We start from the raw sequence: 21,888 nt of genomic DNA on the forward strand, positions 1-21,888 counted from the left end.
CAGTTGAAGCCAAGCTGGGGTTTATGTGGCAACCATGTTAAATATGCATTTGCTATTACTACAGTGATATATTTGTTCTCCACATCATTGCCGAACTGTGCAATACTTACCCTCAGCATTAAAGTGTATGCTTCTGCTCACAGGAGCAGGCTTTGAGATTGAAATATAATGCTTGCTTTGAATTAGAGGAGCTGTGTGACAAGAGAATCCTAAATCTAGGTATGGGCTGGAAGTTACCATATGCTACTTTTGAGGGTCTCAGAGCCATTTTGGAAAAGAATACAGAGAGACCAAAATCGATGAAAATTTGTTTTTATTGGTGATGCTCATCGTCTTTGGAAGTCAGAAGGAATGTTAACAAGGTGTGTGTGACTTGCCATGGGATTCCACACATGCAGGAGTATAAATCCTTTGTGTTTTGATTTCTCTTTGTGCCATTGCTGTTTAGACATAATTTGAAAACCAGCTTGGCCCTTGTACTTCCTAATTATGTTAAGATAAAATATTCATAATGAATGCAGTATGAGTTTCAAGTAAGCCTTTCAAATCCTAAGTGGATCCTAAGTAATCACAGGCTTTAAGATAAAGTAAACATACGCATTTACCTAAGACAAGTACTTTTACGTATGTGTATGTCAGGGGCAGGGTGTCATGTAAAATTTCCATGAAAAACCACGATAAATCCAATGATGCACTTTTTAAGGGTAGTTTATCTGGAAACTGGGATGGTCAAAAGACAGCAAAACATATACAAAGAAGCCCACTTTTAAGCAAACCTTTGTTTTTTAAGCAAAAATTCGGGAGAAAGAAGCCAAAAAATATTCTGAAGGCAGTGTAGTTTTATGGTAGCTATGAAGACTTTCAGCAGCTGGCTGATTTCTTCCTATCAGCTGACATGACTGGCAAATGACATTTCCATGAAAATCTTTGTCATCCTTATCTTCCTTCTACAGGTCTTGGCCTTGTTTCCAAAGATGCTTCAGTGAGGGTATATAAGGTCCATGACCTCTAGGGTTAGTGTCATCCACTTTAGGCAACAAGACCCTGATGAAGTGTCAGGAGGAGTGAGCACAGATCTTGGGGTAAATACCAATATTTTAGAGGTTTTTAAGAAGATATTTAAATTTTTACCCCTAATCGAAGAGAAGGGTTTCATCATCTGGTTTACATTCAAGATCTAGTCGGCTCATCATTCTGAGAAATAAATTTTCTTCTGGGTTAGGAAATCTCATCATGAGACTTGAGATATACTGGTTTGGAAAGTTTCCTCAGTTTTTCCTGGCTTCGAAGTCCCCGGCCTTGTAGTGGGGTAAGGCCCATTGGAGGCAGATGAATCTGAATAGGAGGAATAAGAATAATGATAATATTAAGAATTATAATCACCAGAGCAGCTTATTCATTGAGAATTTACTAAGTACTGTGCTCCCTGCTAAGCACTAAATCTACGCTGACTCATTAATCCTTAAAATCCTTACACACATTAATCCTTACAATAATCTCATAAGGAATTAGATAATATTTATAGATGAGACAATGGAGGCTCAGAAGTTAAATAACTTGCTCAATCTTATATACACATTAAGTGGTAGAGCCAAGATTTGCATTCCAGATCACATTCCAGAGCTTGTGCTCTTCTTTGTCATACTGCCTGCATGGAAGGAACAATGACCACAGATCACATGGTGAGATGAGAATCCAAAGAAGGCGAGAAAAAAAGTTTGGGTAGACAAAGCTATTCTGCGCAGAGTGGAAAACTGGGAGTAATCTAAATGCCTACTAAAGAGCTGCTGGGTAAATTATGGTATATTCTTGTAACAGGATCCAGTGGCAACCATTTAAAAAGATGGGAGGGGCGCCTGGGTGGCGCAGTCGGTTAAGCGTCCGACTTCAGCCAGGTCACGATCTTGCGGTCCGTGAGTTCGAGCCCCGCGACAGGCTCTGGGCTGATGGCTCAGAACCTGGAGCCTGTTTCCGATTCTGTGTCTCTCTCTCTCTCTGCCCCTCCCCCGTTCATGCTCTGTCTCTCTCTGTCCCAAAAATAAATAAACGTTGAAAAAAAAAAATTTTTTTTAAAAAATAAATAAATAAAAAGATGGGAGGCAGAGATGTCCAGGACAGATGACATAAACTAAGTAAGCAGCAAACAGTATGTCCAGGATCCCATGTACTTTAAGAAAACGTAGGTACACGAATATAGAAAAAAAGACAAGATATTACCAAACTATTAGGTTGAGCCAATACCGGGTAAAATTGCTGTTTTTGTATTATAGGTTAAGAGTAGAATATTGGCAGTTTCATATAGTGCAACTGAACAGTTACAGTGGTTACTTCCACAGGGTGAGAATTTTGGACCATTTTCACTTTCTACCTCATGCACTCTTTTTTTTTTTTTTTTTTTTAATTTTTTTTTTTTTTTCAACGTTTATTTATTTTTGGGACAGAGAGAGACAGAGCATGAACGGGGGAGGGGCAGAGAGAGAGGGAGACACAGAATCGGAAACAGGCTCCAGGCTCTGAGCCATCAGCCCAGAGCCCGACGCGGGGCTCGAACTCACAGACTGCGAGATCGTGACCTGGCTGAAGTCGGACGCTCAACCGACTGCGCCACCCAGGCGCCCCTCATGCACTCTTTTAATGCTATTAACAACAAACCTTACTTTTATTATAAGGAAAATAAAAATACTTCCATAAAAAAGGTGAAAGTCAAAAAGAGAAAGCTATCTAAATATGGGCTAGCTTTCCCTTCTATATGTGGGAAAGTTGTATGAGTAGGAGAAATCAGGCATTCATTGACATTTTAGCTTGTTGTGATGGGTTGGCGGCATGCAAGGATAGCTTACTTCCAACATGCCTCCCACAGAAGCTCTAGACTGCTCGACAAACACTGGCCCTCTTGGTACACGTTCTTGGAAATAACTGGGTTGGTGAGGAGAAGTACCCGCCACATGTTAACTGTCACACTTACTGGCCGTGGATAAGGAATCTGGTAATGCAGTCCAATTTCAATCCTTGCTGTGCATTCATCTATACACTGTTTAATCAGGTCTGTGTCTGTGAGCTATTAAAAGAGGAAAACAGGTGAGGTTCTTAGCATCTTTCTAATGCTCCTTATGTAGAGGTGTACATCTTCTTCAACTTTCTCAGCTCACCAGCCAGTAAATTCAATGCTGATACTTTGAAAAATCAAAAGCAATTTAGTATAAAATTTACTGTGGATTAAACTTTTTAAAAAATTATGGCAATAGGTAATACCTGCACACAGTAAAACATTATTCAAATAACACAAAAGGATATAATATAAAAACAAAGTCTCCTTTTTACCCCTCTCACAGTTCCCCCTTCTCAAGGACCACAATTATTGCAGTGTTTGTCCTCCCAGGGATATTCTATGTAGATAAAAGCATACGTGTATATATACACTTTTTTTTCCTTACACACAATAGCTCTCTTTGTTCTGAACTTTGCTTTTTCCCCTAACAATGTGTAGCTCCTTTTATATTTACACAGAGAGCTGCCCATTCTTTTTTTTTTTTTTTAATGTTTATTTATTTTTGAGAGAGAGAGAGAAAGAGAGAGAGAGACAGAGCATGGGCAGGGGAGGGGCAGACAGAGAGGGAGACACGGAATCCAAAGTAGGCTCCAGGCTCCGAGCTGTCAGCACAGTGCTCGATGCGGGGCTCGAACCCAACAACCATGAGATCACGACCTGAGCCAAAGTCGGACGCTTAACTGACTGAGCCACCCAGGCGCCCCAGAGAGCTGCCCGTTCTTTCTAAGAGCTGCACAAAATTCAAACATAAGGCCGTGTTATAATTTAATCAGTCTTTTCCTGATGGATATTTAGGTTATTTCCAGTTTTTTTCCATTATAAACAATTCTGTTATGGATCCCACTAAAGTTGTTTTTGGCTTACACGCAAATGTATCTAAAAGATAAATTCCTAGAGAACTGCTGGGTTAAAGGGTGTATGTTCATGCATGTTTAATTCTTTCAGATATTCCCTCTAGATTCAAATTACCCTCTAAGAGTGTACCAATTTATAGTCCCACCAACACCCTGATGAGAATGCTTCTCCACCTCCTCTCCATGTGGATCAAACTTGAACCCAACTGTTTCAGCAAGTATTGTCCAGAAACCCCCCAAGTAAGATATTGGAGAATGATCCACTTCTTATTTTGAACTGTAAACTGCCTTGTTCACTGGTAAGGGGAAGAAATGGCTTTTTAAATTCCCAAATAGTCAAATTGTGGTAGTCCAGTTTCAAGTAAAGGGATGACAAATTCATTCTAAAAAACAGAACACCAGGTAGAAGGGAAGAAACTCTTACATTTCAAGGATGGAAAATGAGTCAACATGTGGCTCTGCTAAGAGTTTGCAAGTGGGCCTCAAAGCAGAGCTGGGATTGCACCAGTCCCAGATGACACCCACAGTGACGTCTGGGCCAGCAAGGCTTGGAAATTCCAAGGGCGTGCCTATTCTATGGCACCTTTTGGAGCAGAGAAGAGTTCTAGGAACTGCAGTGCACAGAACTACAGCTGGGTCCCCTGGGGCAGAGGGTCTGCTTTCTGACCTCTGCTTCTCAGAAGCTGTTGCTCTGATGTCCACATTGGGAATAGATTTCCATGTTCCCATTTGCCCATTAGGATTCAGAGCAATTCATGAGATACCTCTGAATTATTATTAAAATCTCACAGCAAGTGAAGTTCTAAGAAACGACTTAAGTCTGCGTAAGGGACTGGGGAGAAAGAAGCCCGTCATAAAGATACGTATGGTTAAGGGGGCTGAGGGCTCCTGGGACTGCAGCTGTCCATTTGAACAAATCTGGGTTAGAGCTCTCCAAATTCAATCATTCATTGGCTGCCTTCATGATTCTGCTATATCCACACACCATTTATACTAACATTAAGCTTTCTCTTTAAATCTACTGTCTCCTAAGCATAATATTTGTGGTATTATCTGATATGCTATTTTCTAACACATGGCAAAATACGTATCTTAAAAACCCATGTACCTTCTCCCCAGACACAACAAAATAATCTTATGTATGTCACATCACTGGCACATACACTTCCCTCTGACTCACACCACACTGGGCCAGCCCAAGCTGAGGCAAAGGAAGGATTGATTACTGCCATAACTGAAAACCCTAAGGGCCTTGATCAGTCCTCACATGAGTGAGCCTGAAAAGGTTTACTGGGCACATCCTGCTATGATATCTCTCCAGCACCGGGCTAGACACTGTGAGGCCATAATTCTTGCCTTCAACTATCAAGGTTATTACCTGGGCAGAACAACTCTGGTGCATAAAGCTACAGAAAAGGCATGGAGGCATGTAATCAACAGGGCAGTGACTGCTGCAGACTGCTCTAGAGGAGTTCAGAATAGGTCACTGTCACAGGGTTGAATGAAGGCTCATGAATTTAGTGACAACCACAAGGCAGGTCCCATGGGATATATAAGAAAGTATAAGACATTGTCTCTTTGCTTGAGGAAGTGGCAGTCTGATTGGGGAGACCACACCAACATAAATGAAACAAACAAGAAGGAATGTGACCAACTACATAGGGACAGGCATAGGTTATAGTGGTCTCCCAACTTTTTGATTATTTACTGCTTTCAGTAAAAATTTCTGAGCTCATAGCTCCTATACATGTACTCATACTGATTTATAAAATATATTAATAAGTGCATTAAATACATCAAAAACCTTATAAGTATACACCAAATACACATTTTAATTTTTTTTATTTTTTAAAGTTTATTTTTTTAGTAATCTCTACACATAGTGTGGGGCTCAAACTCACAACCCCGAGATCAAGAGTCACATGCTTTCCCAGCTGAGCCGGCAAGACACCCCATGAACAGACATTTTTAAAGGATGCAATAAAAAATAAAGAGAAATAGCACTTGCAGTATTTTATTTCCATTTATCAGAGAACTGTTTAAGGACTTCATTGGGCATATACATTGTGATGTGTGGCATGGAAAAGTTTGGAGAAGCTGGAGGAAGGCCGGAAAGGCAGAAGCTTCATGAGCAGGTTGGTTTTATGAAGCAGACAGGATTCAGATTCTGAGATGGGGAAGATAGTGTTGTTTGGGAGGGTTTCTTTGTAGTGCTTGCCCCAATTGTAATTTTTTTTAATTTCTTACCATCCAACTCTGAAACATCTTTGAGGGATCCTGTCTTGGTTTTGCTCATTTTATGTCCTCAACATCTAGTCCAATGTTTGGCACATGGTGGGCACTCAAATACTTGTTGAATGAAAGAATGAGAGCAGAGAGTTGCAGAGTGGTGATGGGAGCTATGGCAGAAATAGGCAAGCTGGAGAGGGGAGGCATCCTGGTGGAAAGAGGTGTTCTGCTTTGGATTGTTACACTTGGTGTAAGGCCCTTCAGGAGGCTGGTGAGGGGCTGAGGCTGGGTTTTCAGATGTGGGAGCTGAAACCATAAAGTGGTTGCACAGTCTCTGGGCCTCAGTGCAGAGGGCTGACTTTCAGAGGATCCTTACAGCTGGCAGGAGGGTGTGTGGCAGGAGGGTGTGTCCAAAAGGACACAGAGACAGGGGTCAGAGAGGAAAAGTAAAGAGAGTGGATTGTCAGGAAGTGTCATGAGGGGAACAGTGACAGCATTGACTTCATGAGATCAGTGAGAAGGAGGCAAGGAAAGTAAGAAGCTGAAAGCCTCTTTCCATGCTTAGTGCCAGGCAGTCTTTGTAAGGAGCTAAGAGCCAATGCTTTATAGTCTGTGGGATGGGTCACATCAAGCCTCTTACAAATGGTTTTTGGCTCCCTGATGTCTAGGTGTGCAGTTCCGTTAAACTACTAAATGGAGGCACTTTCTTACCCAATTCTGTGGTCTCAAAGGGCAAACTCACTCTGCTAGCCAAAGAGGCTTGAGTTCAGAGTGAAGTTGTGAAGGGAACCCTGTGTCTTTATCCTATTCTCTTTCTTCTGAATGGGTTTATACTTAGAGACCTTGAATAGTTTAGGAGTTGAAGAAAAAGAAAAAAAGTTTCACTGTGCACCTCCTGTGGGAGGGGCTGGGAACAGGCACAGTGATTGCGAACTGCTCCTCCCCTGAAAACCCTCACTGGCCTGGCTCCTGTCACCTGGCTCATGGGGTCTTACAAGGATGAGGACGCTAAGACACTGACAGGCTGGACTGAGACCTGAAACAAATGACAGGAGGAACCCAGGCTGGGCTCTGCTTCCCAGTAGTTGGGCAAGCTAGCTGGGCCGTGCCTCTGAGCCCTTCCTGCCCCACACTCTGCCACTGTGACCTGTGCTGCTCAGTCCTCTCAATTTTAGGACGAAAAAGAACAAGTATCACAAGACACTGCCCTCCTCCTTACAGTTTCCAATTGGGGCCTACTTACATTTTTGTTTTTCTGGAACAGCGTTCTGGCTTCATTTAATATGTACTGTTTTTCTTTAATGGTGTCTTCCATCTGCCCTGATGCCGCCTGCCATTTCCTCACAAGCCTGAAAATTCTGCGGTAGAGGCCAAGAACTTCTTGTCGTGTTGCTGTTGTCATCCTCAGACCCACCAAAATAGAAGAGGGGAAATTTGCATGAAAATTCAATTTGACGGTAGGCAGCTAGGCAGATGTACATTTTTTTTAATCAAGCTTTTTAATTAGTCTGGAAATAATTGCTCTTTCTCAACAGATCTGTTTGGTAGCATTGCCAGAATGTGCTATAGGAACACCAGATCTCTCTCAGCCGTGCTGGTATATCACCCCATGGTTCAGAGTTCATGTTTGCTACGATGGCAATTTTTACAAACATGGCAAACCAAAATTCAAATTTACTATACTTTAAAGCAGTAAATTCTTTACCAGAATATCTTGGGAATGATGCTTTTAGTGTGTATTTTTATAAGATTGCAGTACTTACCAGAGTGCCTGGAAAAGGCACATTTTGAAAAACTAATTTTTTTTAAGTTTATTCATTCTAAGAGCGTGCATGTGCGAGCATGAGCAGAAAAGGGGAAAAGATAGAGGGAGAGAGAATCCCAAGCACGCTCTGTCCTATCAGCATGGAGCCTGATGTGGGGCTAAAACCCATAAACTGTGAGATCATGACCTGAGCCGAAATCAAGAGTCAGATGCTCAACCAACTGAGCCACCCAGGTACCCCAAATAACTAAAATTTCTAGTTAAGTAACTTGAGTTTAATGCAGGGGTCTCAAATTCAAGCACATCCAGGGTCTGGCAGGTAACAAAATGAGGGAACCTGGCTAGGTAGAGACAATGGCCAGGAGAGGACATCCCCCCGCCCCCCCCAAAAGGTAGAGTTGCTACTCAGTATCAGGCAGCTACTGCCACGGAGAAATGAGGGCCTAGGAATGCCAGATTTCCTGATAGTTTAACAGTAGGTAGCAATCCATATTTTTTAAATGTGAAATCTCAAGACACTAATTCATTCTTTTCAAAAGTGTGAGTATCATGAAAGCCAAACACATTGAGTCTGCAGGCTCAATTCTACCCAGAGGCTGGCAGGTGCATCCTCTCTTTTAGTTCATCATAACCTTGTTGAAAATATTTCTCAAAATTGTTGGTCTGCTTCCTTGTCCATGTGAGAACCATACAGTAAGTATAACGGAAGATCTTGCTGATGATGACTAAAGAGCTTGTGGCCTCTTTGGGTTTTTACTCTGAAACATCAGTTTTAATTTCAGGAAACTTGGCTAAGTGAGTCCCAACCTAAGTATATTCCCAAAGCTAAATGCATTCATTCATTCATTCATTCATTCAGAGAGAGAGAGAGAGAGAGAGAGAGGGGCAGAGACAGAGATACAGAATCTGAAGGAGGCTCCAGGCTCTGAGCTGTCAGCACAGAGCCCAACGTGACCCATGGACCATGAGATCATGGCCTGAGCTGAAGTCAGATGTCTGACCAACTGAGGCATCCAGACACCCCTATATGCATTAAAAAAAATTAAATTCCTGTCATTTTTATTTTTATTATGAAATATTTCAGATATACAAAAAGATATAGAGAATATAATTAAACAGCCATATATTCACAATGGATCTTAAATAAATTATATATATATATACCCCTACTGTATCCCTTCCAGTCAAATTTCCCTTCCTCTGTGCTAGAAGGAACCACTGTCCTGAACTTGTTATTAATCTTCTCACACATATCTTTACACTTAACATTCTATAGTATTGCTTAGCAAGTTTACAAACCTTATACAGCTGACCCTTGAACAATATGGGGCGTAGGAGCACTGACCTCCACGTAGTCAAAAATCTACAATAACTTTTGACTCCCCAAAACTATTAGTAATAGCCTACTGTTGACATGAAGCCTTACTGAGAACATAAGCAGTCAATGAACACATATGTATGTATATGTATCATATACTATATTCTTACAATGAAATATGCTAGAGAAAGGAAAATGTTAAGAAAATCATGAGGAAAAGAAAATACATTTATAGTACTGTTCTGTATTTGCAAAAGAAATCTGTGTCTAAGTGGACCTGCATAATTCAAACCCATGTTGTTTAAGGGTCAACTCTCTATGTAAAAGGTATTATGTCCTTCTGCAACTTGCTTTCTTTGCTCATGTTTGTATGATTCACCGATGTTGTTACATGTAACCCTAGCTCATATATTCTCAATACTGCAATTCAGTCCCAGTATATTGTCTCTTCTCCTGCTAATGTTCTAATGATGGGACATTAGGTGTTTTCCTTTTTCTTTCTCTTTTTACTTATGCAAAAACTTCAGACTATGTCTTTACTATTTACTACTATATCTAAAAGAAATTCAGGGAAGACAGAAAAAAGAAGTCTCAAAACTAGAGGATTCTGATTAGTCACATTTTAGAGAATGAATATATTGTACGGTCTTTAACAAAAGGGTAGGCTGGGAAGACAAGAACACATCTGGTGAGTAGCAAGGCCAGGCACTGGAACACCTCACGAGTACTGGGCTTTCCTCAAACAGGTTCATCAGGATGGGGAAGTAGGCTGCTCACTGCCCTTTGAGAAGAGGACCCATTTCCAACTCAAGGTGGAGGTGTAACATACGGAGACTGTATGCTTTAGGGTGGTCCTGAGCTCCTGAGGACTTGGGCAGCTAAATGCAGATGGGAGCTGGGAAGAGTGAGTTCATCTAGAAGTTCTAAGTACCTGCAAGGAATTTACCTTAGAATTTCTTTTGAATAGGATTGCCTCCCTGTCCCCTGACCCTGGTGACCTTTCTTAAGCAATGAGTAATGAACCAAGGCTTAATCACTTGCTGAAAAGGTTGAAAGCACTGCTTCACCCAATTCAAAGTTAAGATGAAAGTTATAATCAACACCAATTCTGATGTCCATGGATACCTCACAGAAAAAAATGCTTAGAAGAAATTCATAAAAACCAGGAGAGAACATCATTCTTTGTGGCTAATCGTAATAAAAACCCATGAGATGATGACTTTTCCTGGTAAGGAAACAGGTTTCTGAGTTTCTGGTTCTCCCTAAAACTCCATGGTTTCATATGAAAATACGTGAGTCAGTTCCTGTGAGGGGCATAGAGTCTGTAACTACGATTAATGATTGCTTCACTTCCTTAACAGATGAAACGTCTCTGACTGCATGACACTTGAGGAAAGTGACGGAGGTATGGCATATTAAAGCAGTAGCAACCTTCTCCAAAGCCTTTGTTTTTTTTTCTACTACTCGAAAGAGCCACAACTTCAAACTGTAACTGGTCATATGCCATAATCGGATACACAAGCCCTGCAATTAGGGTACTCAAGGTCATAGGCAGTACCAACAATCAGTACTTAATAGGTCTATTTTCAAAACACTTTAATTAACGTATACAGTGTTTTGAAAACTAATCCTGAAAGGGAGATTGATATCTCCCTCTCTACCATCAGGTGACCCAGAAAACCCAAGTCTGAAAGATTTCCGGAGAAGGGTCTAAGGCTGTATTCCCCATTGTGCACTATTAGCAAGTCTAGCTTAACAACACTTCCCAATCTTCAGAGAATAGGCAAGAAAAGAACAATGCCTCCTTTGTTGTTTTCTTACTGGATTTCTTTCGGTTCTTTGAGGGAATCACATTTTTCTTACTGTAGGTAGGGGTATACACGCATGCTGTTCCCTCTTTCTAGAAGGCTCTTTCCTGACCCTCTCTCTTTTACCTGACCAACCCCTACTCATCCTTCAATTCCCAGTGAAAACCTGGACACCTCAGAGAATCCTTCTCCCTCCTGTCACCACATGCACTGGGTCAGGTCTGTTGAACCTTCCCATGGATTCTTGAATTTCTTCTTTGTGGTACTTACCACTCAAGTAATTATGGTTTGTTAGTGCCTGTCTTCTCCCAATTGATCCTTACGTTTATGGGGACAGTTACGACATCCATCTTATTTACTGCTCAATTCTTGGCACCTACCCAGGTCTGTAATTGGTGTTCCACAAATGCTGAATAAATAAAAATATCTCATGATACAGAAAGCTTGGGATTCTAGAAACAAAACTGACCATATAAAAATTTTTTTTTCCAAGCTCTTTCCTTTGGTTTATATTTTTGTCTTTGTTCCTAGGAAGCAACCTGTTTAGAAAAAGTGCTTTTTCCCTAAGAGTGTTCCTTCCTATGGATTCAATGACTTGAAACCAACATTTATTCCTCCGGAACTATCAATGATTTCTTACTACTGATGCAAGGCTGAGATGGCTCTTTTCTTTACTAGTTTCATGGGTTGATCCAATGTACTGAGGTCTGCTGGGATTTTCCCACAGGCAACATCAGAAATATCAAATTATTTAGAGGACCACATTTTTAAAAAAGATTTTATTTTTAAGTAATCTCTACACTCAACATGGGGATCGAACTCACAACCTTGAGATCAAAAGGTGCAGGCTCCTCTGACTGAGCCAGCCAGGTGCTCCTAGAGGACCACAACTGAACCAGTCTCACTCAACTGGCCATGAAATCTACTCTTACAGAATTTTTAAAGTTTTATAACTTTGATTATGAGATTGACATTTGGTCAAACTGTTTCACTTTACTTCCTTAACCCCAAAGCCCCAGAATGAGGAAAGGTAAGAGATATGAAGTGTTCCTGGGAGGAAATGTGACTAGAAACTGGCCTTTTCTTCTTCTTTTAACGTTTATTTTGAAAGCGAGAGAGAGAGAGAGAGAGAGAGAGAGAGAGAGAGAGAGCGCACGTGAGCAGGGGAGGGGCAGAGAGGGAGAGGGACTCCCAGACTCCTTGCTGTCAGCAGAGATCCTGACACCAGGCTCTATCTTACCAACCTGATCTCACTATCATGACTTCAGCCGAAATCAAGAGCTAGACGTTTAACCAACTGAGCCACCCAGGTGCCTCGAAATTGGCCGTTTCTTAAAATCGTACCCCATACATACATAGTACCAAGAAAAAATTCACAACTAAGCATCTTCCAAGTGAAGCCTGGGCCACTAAGAAAAGGCTGATAAATGTTGCTGCTAGTGTGGTTTGGTCTCTGGTCACAGTTGGGAGAAGTTTTCCCGACAGCAGGTGTCCCAAAGATTGGTTGGGGAGGTTATTTTTTGGATGTACAAGTATTTTATAATGTACTGTAATAGCCTATCAAACTCATAATTTAATAGCATGATTTTGATTTCACAGCAATAATATAGGGCTTCTTTGAGATGAACGTATTATAAAAGTTTTTTTTAATGTTTATTTTGAGGGAGTGAGCATGCACAAGCAGGGGAAGGGCAACGAGAGATGGGGAGAGAGAAGGGGGGAGAGGGAGAGACAGAGACAGAGAGAATCTCAAGCAGATTTGGTGCTTCACCACAGAGCTTGATGTGGGGCTCCAGCTCATGAACCGTGAGATCATGACCTGAGCTGAAATCACGAGTCAGACACTTAACCAATTGAGCCACCCAGGTGCCCCTGTATTAGAAAAGTTTTTAAAGCTGGCCTAAAATATGGGTAATAATAGTAAAAATTGTGATGCAGAGTGTGAAATACACAAGTTTTAAAGCTACAGCTCTAAGGCACCCTGCAGGGTCATGCCTTGGTGTTTATTCTATCATCCACTTACAATGCTTGCTTTCTGCTAGTTATCACACCCCACCTACTAGATACCTATTTGCTCCCAAGTTTTTCTGCGGCCCCCTTTTCTCTGCTTCTCTCCTAAGCCAGCTATTGATATTTTGCTATTTCATTGTGTCTTTTTCTTCACAGTCCCTGAATTCCTGCAGGGCTCAGACTGTTTTGCACATTGGAGTAATTATAATAATACTACACTTTGCTCTGTACTAACTGTGCTAGAGGCTTTGCTAGGTGCTTTATGTATGTTAACTCCCCAAATCACAATTCTATAAGGTAGGTAACTACCATTACCCCTTTACAAAGCAGAAACCTGATGCAAAGAGAGGTTAAGTAACTTGCCCAAAGTCACATCAGCTATATTAAGAGGTAAGGCTGGAGGCACCTCTCTGGCTCAGTCACCAGAGACTCATCTCAGGGCTGTGAGACAAGCCTCAAGTTGGTTGTAGACCTCACTTAAAAACAAAACGAAACAAAACAAAACAAAACAAAACAAAACAAAAAAACGGGGCATCTGGGTGGCTCAGTCGATTGGCATCTGACTTCAGCTCAGGTCATGATCTCATGGATTGTGAGTTCAAGCCCCGCGTGAGGCTCTATGCTGAAAGCTCAGAGCCTGGAGCCTGCCTCAGATTCTGTGTCTCCCCTCTCTCTCTGCACCTCACACACTCTCACTCTGTCTCTCAAAAATAAATAAACATTAAAAAAAAAAAAAAAAAGAGGTGAGGCCAGGATTCAAACCCAGACCCAGACAGTCTGGAGTCCAGCCCAAATGTTTAATCACTAAATAGGATGCTCAATCTCAGTAAATGTGGTTGAATGTCTATTAACTGCTTTAAAGAGGTTGGCTAGTTTGTGACAAAGGGAACTCAATTTTATTCCCTTCCCACAAACAGCAAAAAACCATTGTTTTGCACCTTAATATGAATAACCTTTTAATAAGGTTTTCCATATGCCATCTGCCCTTGCCTTTTTTTTTTTTTTACATCTATTTATTTTGAGAGAGAGAGACTGTGAGCAGGGGAAGGGCAGAAAAAAGGAGGAGAGAGAATCCTAAGCAGTCAGTGTGAAGCCCAACTCGGTTTGAATTCATGACCTGAGCAGAAATCAAGAAATGGACACTTAACTGACTGAGCCACCCAGGCACACCGCCCCCCGCTCCTGACTTTTTTAAAAAGTTTATTTACTTATTTTGAGAGAGTAAGAGTGTACATGAGTGACTGAGGGAAGGGCAACTGCCCTTCCTTAATAATTGTGTTGCACATCAGCACCTTAAAAGATGCTGTGCACCTGGCAGGGCTGGGCTGCTCTTCCATTCGCTATGGCAACTCTGTTCCATCACTCCAAAAGGAGTGGACATCATAGAAGACTCACCAGGGCTCATTACAGTGCTACCACTCTGCAGGCCTTACTGGTCCCTCCCAAGCATCTATCCTTTCAGTACCCACTGGGACCACACACAGGAGATTCTAGGGATACACAACCTTGATAAACAAGCAGCCTTAGTCCCTGCCTTCCTGAAGCTTACATTCTAGTGGCCAAGTAGATGACATACAAGAAAAACAATTTCTGATGGTGGTATGTGCTCTCTAGGAATGAAACAGTAATAGGATTCAAATGAACAGAGGCAGGGTTATTTTATTTTGGGTAGTTAGTGCCATTTGAGTCCTGAATGACATGAAGGAGCCTGAGCCTATTCAAGGGAAGAGTTAAGGGAAGGGTGGTTCAGGAAGAGGGTGGCAACCAACAAAGGCTAAGAGGTGGTAAACAAGTCAATGTTAATGCAGCAAGAACCTGTGGGGAAGGTGGGGCCACAGGTGAGCAGAAATCTAGGACAGGTTGGGAGCGTAGGCCCTGGAAAGGAGTTCAGCTTGTAATCTAAGAACAACAAAAGGAAGACATTGGCTGATTTTAAGCAAGCTGGAGTACCATGGTCTAATTTGCATTTATTCTATCCTTTAAAAAAATTTTAACGTTTTATTTTTTGAGACAGAGTGAGCAAAGGAGGGGCAGAGAGAGAGGGAGACACAGAATTCAAAGCAGGCTCCAGGCTCTGAGCGGTCAGCACAGACCTCCATGCAGGGCTCAAACCCGTGAACACAAGATTATGACCTGAGCTGAAGTTAGATGCTCAACTGACTGAGCCACCCAGATGCCCTTAATTTACATCTTTTAAAATGTGCTGGATTTGGGGGCACCTGGGTGGCTCAGTCAGTTGAGCATCCAACTCTTGATTTCATCTCAGGTCATGATCTCAAGGTTTGAGATTGAGCCCAATGTCAGGCTCCACAGCCTGATCCACAGTGTGGAGCCTGCTTGGTATTTGCTCTCCCTTTTCTCTCCGCTCCTCCCCTGCTTGTACTTGTGCTTGCTCTCTCTCTCTCAAAACAAACAAACACTAAAAAAAATGTGCTGGATTTCAAATTGTATCTTGCACATGGTGAAAAAAGTTTTGCCTAATGCCACCTAATTGACAGGAGATTTGGGATTAAGAGCCAATAAACCTAGATGATTATTTCCCTGACCAAGAGTTTTCCCATTTTTATTTTGGAGTCAGTAATGGGGCAGTAATTAATCTCCTAAAACCAAATGAAACACACCACCTACTCACTCTTCTACTCCGTGATGAGTGGAAATAGTGAAAGGTCTGGGTAGGTTCCAAGAACCCACTCTATACAGCACGTGTAGACACACGGCATGTTTAGGTTTGGCTTTTCAGGATGTCTGCGTGAAGACATGCTAGTATTAGGGGATTTATCCACTTCACCCTTTCCCCCACCTTTGGAAAGACCATCACAGCATGAACACTGAGGAGTTTAAGAGCACAGATGAAAATTCCTTCTCCAGATGAAATTTATAGAAGTATGACTCTGGTCTCAGGAATGTCAAAATTCCCAGTGTTGGACTCTCATGAGGCTTTGCCTTCTACTTAAGAAAAAGTGTTGCAGTATAAACAAGGGACAGAAAAGGCAATGGGAATTAACTGACTTTCCAGCCCCAGGCAGAAGGAAAGACTCTTGCCATTCTTTCAGTATCTGCTCCTAGGTGGAATTTTTCTTTTTCTCATCATAACTAATGAATGTAATAGAGTTAAATTTCTCTCCCAAGTACTTTATGATTGGGTGGGTGGTGGAGATTATGAAACTCACCCAAATGAAATCACTGTCTCATGTGTTCATTGTGCACCCATACTGGCCAGTCCCTGTCCTGCTGCCCAATCTCCTTAGATCTGGCACCCCTTCTTTTTGCCAAATGAAGGTCCAAATTCACACAACTGAAATATTCTTTCTTTGCCTAGCTGTTGATTCTCATTCTTGGATTTCCATTACTTTTCATAGGGTGCCATCTTCATGCTGAAACAGGTTCAGTGACTCTGCTATGTGTACTCCAGGCACCTCCAGCACACTTGTATCATAAGTTCATTCTATTCTAGTGTAATTTTCTGGCTGGCTTACCTTTCTTCTTCCACTGTGTGTGTTTTGGGGAGGGAGAAAGAAGGTTGGGACTATGCCTCATTCATCACACTCTTAAGACTGGGCACAAAGTTGGAGCTTGAAATATATTTGTTAGAAGAATAATACATTTACACACGAAGAATAGTCACCAGTAATGTCCATTCTCATTCTGAAACACACACAGTGGTATGTGGGCCAGGTTTCCCAAGTGAAGACCCTAGAACATTTAAAAATACTAATTAACCCTCACAATGATGTTTTCAAGAGTGGTGCTGTGGGTGTCAGGTTTGGGGAGGAGGCCTTATCAGTTCCATCCTTACAGTTATAATAATGTAACCCATACTCTTAAGTTCTTTAAAAGCCAGTAAGTGTTGGTCCACTGGAATGAAATGATTTACTATGTTTTCATGAAGCTTAGAACCAAACATATAGAAAAAATATGGCTCGGACACATTTTCTCTTGGGAAAAAAAAAATCCTTCTTGGGAATAAGATCTATTGCAACCAAATGATCGGGGATCAAAACCAACCTCCAAAATTGTTATTTGGAACAAGCAAACAGATTTTCTTGCCCAGGAAAGCAGAGGACAGAATGATTGTCTTGGTTTTAGGCATTCAAAGTTTTTCCACATATGTAAGGAACAGAAGATAAAATGCAACTATTGAACAAATGGGTTCTGGAATGGTCAAAAGTGGGTTTCAGTCCCAACTTCACTACATTGGTCAAGTCTTCCTGAGCCTCAGTTTCTGAAAAAGTGAAATGGGGTAACAATAGAACCCTCTTCAAAGAGTTGGGGTAAGGATTACTCTTGAGATAATCCATGTAAATCACTTAGCATTGGGAGTTAACAAAGGCAAATGTTACCTAAATAGGAGGAAATAAAAGAGGAACAATGACGCCTCTTTTATCTATGCTAAGCTTTGTCTGCAGAGGTAGGAAAAGAAGCGTGTTGCCTGTTGGCAAATTTATTGCTTTGTGATACTGATGGATTTTCCTAAAGCTGTTTCCCTCTGATCATTAATAATCCCTGTACAGTAAAGGGCTATTGTTCTTCAGTATGAGCAAATAACCCAGTCAGATGCACTGCTTATCTTCAGACCACAGCACATACTTCTTACTGGAAATATAATGCAGGTGCCAACACTGAAGGCATGACCAGACTTCCTATTTTTCTTCCTTTATCTCTTACTCCTTGCTTATCCTTTGGCTTGTTTTTCTCCTACATCTCTTATATTTCCTACTTTCTGGTGTACACCCATATCCTATACAGTATCATCCTTACCAAATCGAATAACCTTCAAGTTAAGCTGTGCCCCACACATCACTGCCCTCTATCCCCCACTCCTCTCAATTAACAGACAGGCAGACACACACACCCCACAGACTTGTTTCCTGTCCTGGATTCAGTTTTTGGTTACTAGAATCCAAAAAGGGAAGTGTAATGCCACACACTGTTCTGCAAATCTCAGGATATGCTTGTGTGGTGTACTTAATCATACCACAGCTATTCTCTGAAACAGCATCTTTTTACACAGAAAGTGACAATATGGTGTGTCAGAGATAGGAGGCAGGGAGTGGAAGGTAGATCGTGTTTTCATTTTACTTAAAGGAATAGAATTAGGTTAGGCCCTGTAATATGGGAAATCTCCAGAACACAGGGAAAAACCAAAAATACTGATGTCTGAAAGGCTTCTAAATTATCCAAAACAAAATCATATGAGGCAAGTATGCTCATTCTAAATATACCAGCATAGGAGCATACACAAGATTATACTTGTAAGGGGGAACTCCAATTAGGCTTTTGTAACCAAGAGAGATACAGCTCTTTTTCCCCTCAGACAGAAATTCTAAATGGAAACCAAGTTTCTGCCCTTCAATTCAAAAGAAATGGAAGTATTTGTTTCCTTATCAGCATATTTTAAGAGACAAAAGTAAGGGTCAGTCAGAGGGGGTAAGAACCAGTTAGCAGAAGTAGGATGAGGTGTTAGATGTGTGTGGGTGTGTGTGTGTGTGCTGGAAATAGATGAAAACTAGGTCAACGCTAAAAATCAACCCCAGTCATTCATTCATAACTACCCAGAATTTCACCCCTTCATAGGAACTAGGAAAGTCAGAGCAAGAAACACTTAAGTTTAAATTAGCATTTAAATCCTTTGTGATAATTTCCTAGGGAAATGGATTAGGAAACTGACAAAAGGGCTTTGGTTATAACATTAGATACAGCTGGAGTTTTCTAGCACCTGACCCTTCATCCAACCATCTGATGAATAACCTCACGTTGAGTAGTGGTCCCTGCCTTCACAACAGTTTCCAAATACCCTCCACCTATCAAGTAACTACCAAATGAGCAACTTTTCTCATCTGCAGAGGCAACAGAGCTCCTTACTAGACAAAATCCCTTGACAGCAGGAGCAATGACTGTCCATCCTTATGTGTGTGGAACTATTGCACCCAGAATACCTTCAAGCTCCTGCAGTTCAGTGCTGACCCACAGAATGTATTTCCTTTTTACTTTATTTATTTGTTTATTTATTTAGAGCATGAACAGGGAAGAGTGGCAGAGGGAGTTGGAATCTTAAGCAGGCTCTGTGCTCAGCGCTGAGCCTGACCCAGGGCTCAATCCCACGACCCTGAGATCATGACCTGAGCCAAAATCAAGAGTTGGATGCTCATCCAATTGAGCTATCTGGGGACCCCCACAGAATGTATTTCAATGATGGAAATATTCTATAACTGTGATGTCCAGCAGGGTAGCTAGCCACTGGCCACATGAAATATAGTTACTGCATCTGAGAAACTGGCATTTAAAAGTGTATTTAAGTACCTACATGTAAAAAATAAATAGCAACATGTAGCCAGTGGCTACTGGGGAACAGCACAGTTCAAGACCAAGAACTGCAAATCAAATGCCCACAAGGGTCACGCAGACAGCTGAAAAGAGAGGAGGCCTTTGGCACTGAGCCACATACAAAGTGGGGGGCGGTGGCGGGGAGAAGCTTTATTGGCTCCAGGTGTGTTGCCAGATTCTTTTTTCAATGAAGCTGAAAATCTGGATTTTGATGTCTAATTTTTAAATGTTGGCAAGTCAATTTTAAAAAGAATTTAAATTTAAATCATTTTGGGGCTGAATGATATGTTTGTAGGCAATAGCTGTATTTCCATTTGCAATCTCTAATTTAGGCCAATCCCTTCAGCTCAAAGAAAAAGACCTTCTCCAATGAATGCCACTGCTGATCAGTAGCAGATCCAAGATTGAAACCCAGGCCTTCTGATACTTCTGATATTCTTTCTAGATTTTATGAGATTAACCATATCTAGATTGTGGCTGGCAGTGGCAGCATCAGCGGGACAAAAGCTCCTTTGTCAGAGCTGCTGAAGTCCGTGACTGATACCTTATGAATACAGTATTCCTACCTAGCTATAACCACATATTGGGCCCTTTGGGCAAAGCTCTATACTAGAAGCAAGACACAAAGAAGAAATAGCCCACAGGGGAGTCAGACATAACAATTAACAAGCAAAGTCAGGCTTGCTGTAATGGACACAAATCACCTGCACACAAGTCCAAAAGCAATGACAGCTGGGGGAGGAAGGGAAGGAAGAGATTTGAGCCAGGGTTTAGAGGATGAATAGAAGCTGGCTGGTGGGTGAATGAGTCTCACGGATTATGAGAGTGAGTCTCACTATTGCAGGATATTAAGGGATCCTGCTTTTATCTCTGAGGCCTTATCTGTGTCAAGTCTCCTTTGCTGGCTTCTGTTCTCTGGGGAATCTCTGAATGTCTCTAAAAACTCCTGTGTATTTTCTCTGGGAGTTTTCCCCTGACTTGTATATCTAACTTCTCCGACATCTTCACCTGGATGGTTAGTAGACTTATCGAACCTAGTATATTCAAGAGAACTTAGGATATTCCGTTCCAAACAGTTTCCCCTTAGTAGTCCTCCTTGGTTCCTCTTCCTCCCATACACTTCACACCCAATCAGGCATTAAGTCTTGCGAACTCTACTTCCAAAATGCATTCTGAATTTAATGATCGGCATTTCCACTGACAATACTCCTTGGCCTACTATAACAGGGTCCTAACAGTTCTGACAACTTCTACCCTTCTCTGTCTAGCAACCAAGTGATTTTTTTTTAAATGTAAATCAGGTCAGGTCACTCCCCTTCTCAAAACCCTCAGGTAACACAACAGCCAAACCCTTACCTTGGGCTAAAATGCTGTGCTTGTTCAGGCCCTGCCATTTCTCCATCACAGACCACTTTGGCCCTTGTTTTTTCTGCTCCAGCAACCTGGCTTTCTCGCCGTTTCCTTCCTCAGAACCCTGTCGGTTGGCTCTTTTCTCCACCTAGACAGTCCATTCCCTAGCTTCTTTCTTTTCTCGAATCTCTGTGAAACCCGGCCTTCTCTGAAGAGCTCTACCCCATTTTAGAGTGGCCCTCCCCCCATCTTCTACCACTTCATCCGGTACTATTGTCTTACTTGCGGATATCTTCCTTCCTGATTTACATTTTAACTTTAACTGTACATTTTAACTTTCTTCCGGACTCGAAGTCACCGAGCAAGGCCTCCGTTATCGCTCTCATTTGTAAATCGAGGCAATAAGAAGCTACTTCTCAGTATCCTAGAAAGTCTCCGTAGCTTGTACGGGCCCTCGTTTGGGTCGACCTTCCCCAGCTTGACGCCTCTCGCCCCAGAATAGCCCCTGGTAATATCCTATTTATATTCGGGGATCCAAGCGATTCAGCAAAGATTGAGATGGGCCCCAAATCGGCATCTCAGAGTCCCCAAACCAGGCCTTCCCTTCCTGGCCTTCGGGCCACTTCCCAAGGCAAGTTCTCGAGGCCAGGGGCGACGACACCGAGCCGCCCTCGCGAGGCAGGGGTCACACAAGCACGTCTCCTAGCAACGTCGCACCCCCGCCCCCACCCCATCCCTGCCCCTGGGGAGACAACCCCTTCCCCCAGTCTCCCGCGCCAGGAGTCAGCGTCTCCATCCCCTACACTCACTCTGCGTCAGTCCTGCCTTCCCCCACCCACAGAAGCGCCGCAGCCTACCGCGGGCTAGGAGGAGGCGGCGCCAGGAGCCTAGCTGAGCCGCGGGCGACGGAGGTCGGGCAGGTCCGGTAGGCCAGGCCGGACCAAACCACCGGGAGGACCTCTGTGGGAGCATTAGTTCCAGGTCGGGAGTAGCCACGAGTCTCCCTTACACTTCATACTGTAGCCCATATTCCGCCGTATACAAACAATATAGCCAACTTCATCCTCTCCGTAGTTTCTCTTTACCCCTTCCGCTATCGTTCCCCCCACTCTAGTCAAAAAAATGGTCCAGTCCAGCACCTCCTAGCCCTCCCTCCTCGTCGCTAGGTCTTTGCCCTTACT

General features: G+C 42.3%; 1 protein-coding gene across 5 annotated transcripts; it reads right to left on the bottom strand.

Annotated features, from left to right (window-relative positions):
- Window positions 1-296: 296 nt before the first annotated feature.
- On the bottom strand, window positions 297-21,826 carry LYRM1 (LYR motif containing 1). 5 transcript variants are annotated; one of them, XM_047087296.1, is made up of 4 exons: window positions 21,565-21,826; window positions 7,376-7,524; window positions 2,966-3,058; window positions 297-1,335 (listed from the first exon to the last, which is right to left on the bottom strand). In XM_047087296.1, the coding sequence occupies exons 1-4, from the start codon at window positions 21,677-21,679 to the stop codon at window positions 1,219-1,221; spliced, it is 474 nt and encodes a 157-aa protein (XP_046943252.1). In that variant the 5' UTR covers window positions 21,680-21,826; the 3' UTR covers window positions 297-1,218. The 5 variants fall into 5 exon arrangements, with proteins under 5 accessions (XP_046943252.1, XP_046943255.1, XP_046943256.1 ...); XM_047087299.1 differs by having other exon boundaries at window positions 7,376-7,535; window positions 21,565-21,646; XM_047087300.1 differs by lacking the exon at window positions 21,565-21,826 and adding an exon at window positions 21,517-21,535 and having other exon boundaries at window positions 7,376-7,535.
- Between the last annotated feature and the right edge of the window lie 62 nt (window positions 21,827-21,888).

The sequence above is a fragment of the Lynx rufus genome, unplaced genomic scaffold (genome assembly GCF_022079265.1).
Source record: "Lynx rufus isolate CCGP_SWC_20201006 ecotype Redwood Valley unplaced genomic scaffold, mLynRuf1.p SCAF_23, whole genome shotgun sequence".
Lineage (NCBI taxonomy): Eukaryota > Metazoa > Chordata > Mammalia > Carnivora > Felidae > Lynx > Lynx rufus.

Excerpts from the sequence above, each read along its gene's own strand:
- LYRM1 (XM_047087296.1), bottom strand. The coding sequence starts at position 21,679 with ATGCTCCCACAGAGGTCCTCCCGGTGGTTTGGTCCGGCCTGGCCTACC. Across the intron at positions 3,059-7,375 it reads TGTTCCAGAAAAACAAAAAT|CTCACAGACACAGACCTGAT; the intron begins GTAAGTAGGCCC and ends CTCTTTTAATAG. Across the intron at positions 1,336-2,965 it reads AGATTCCTTATCCACGGCCA|ATTCATCTGCCTCCAATGGG; the intron begins GTAAGTGTGACA and ends CCTCCTATTCAG.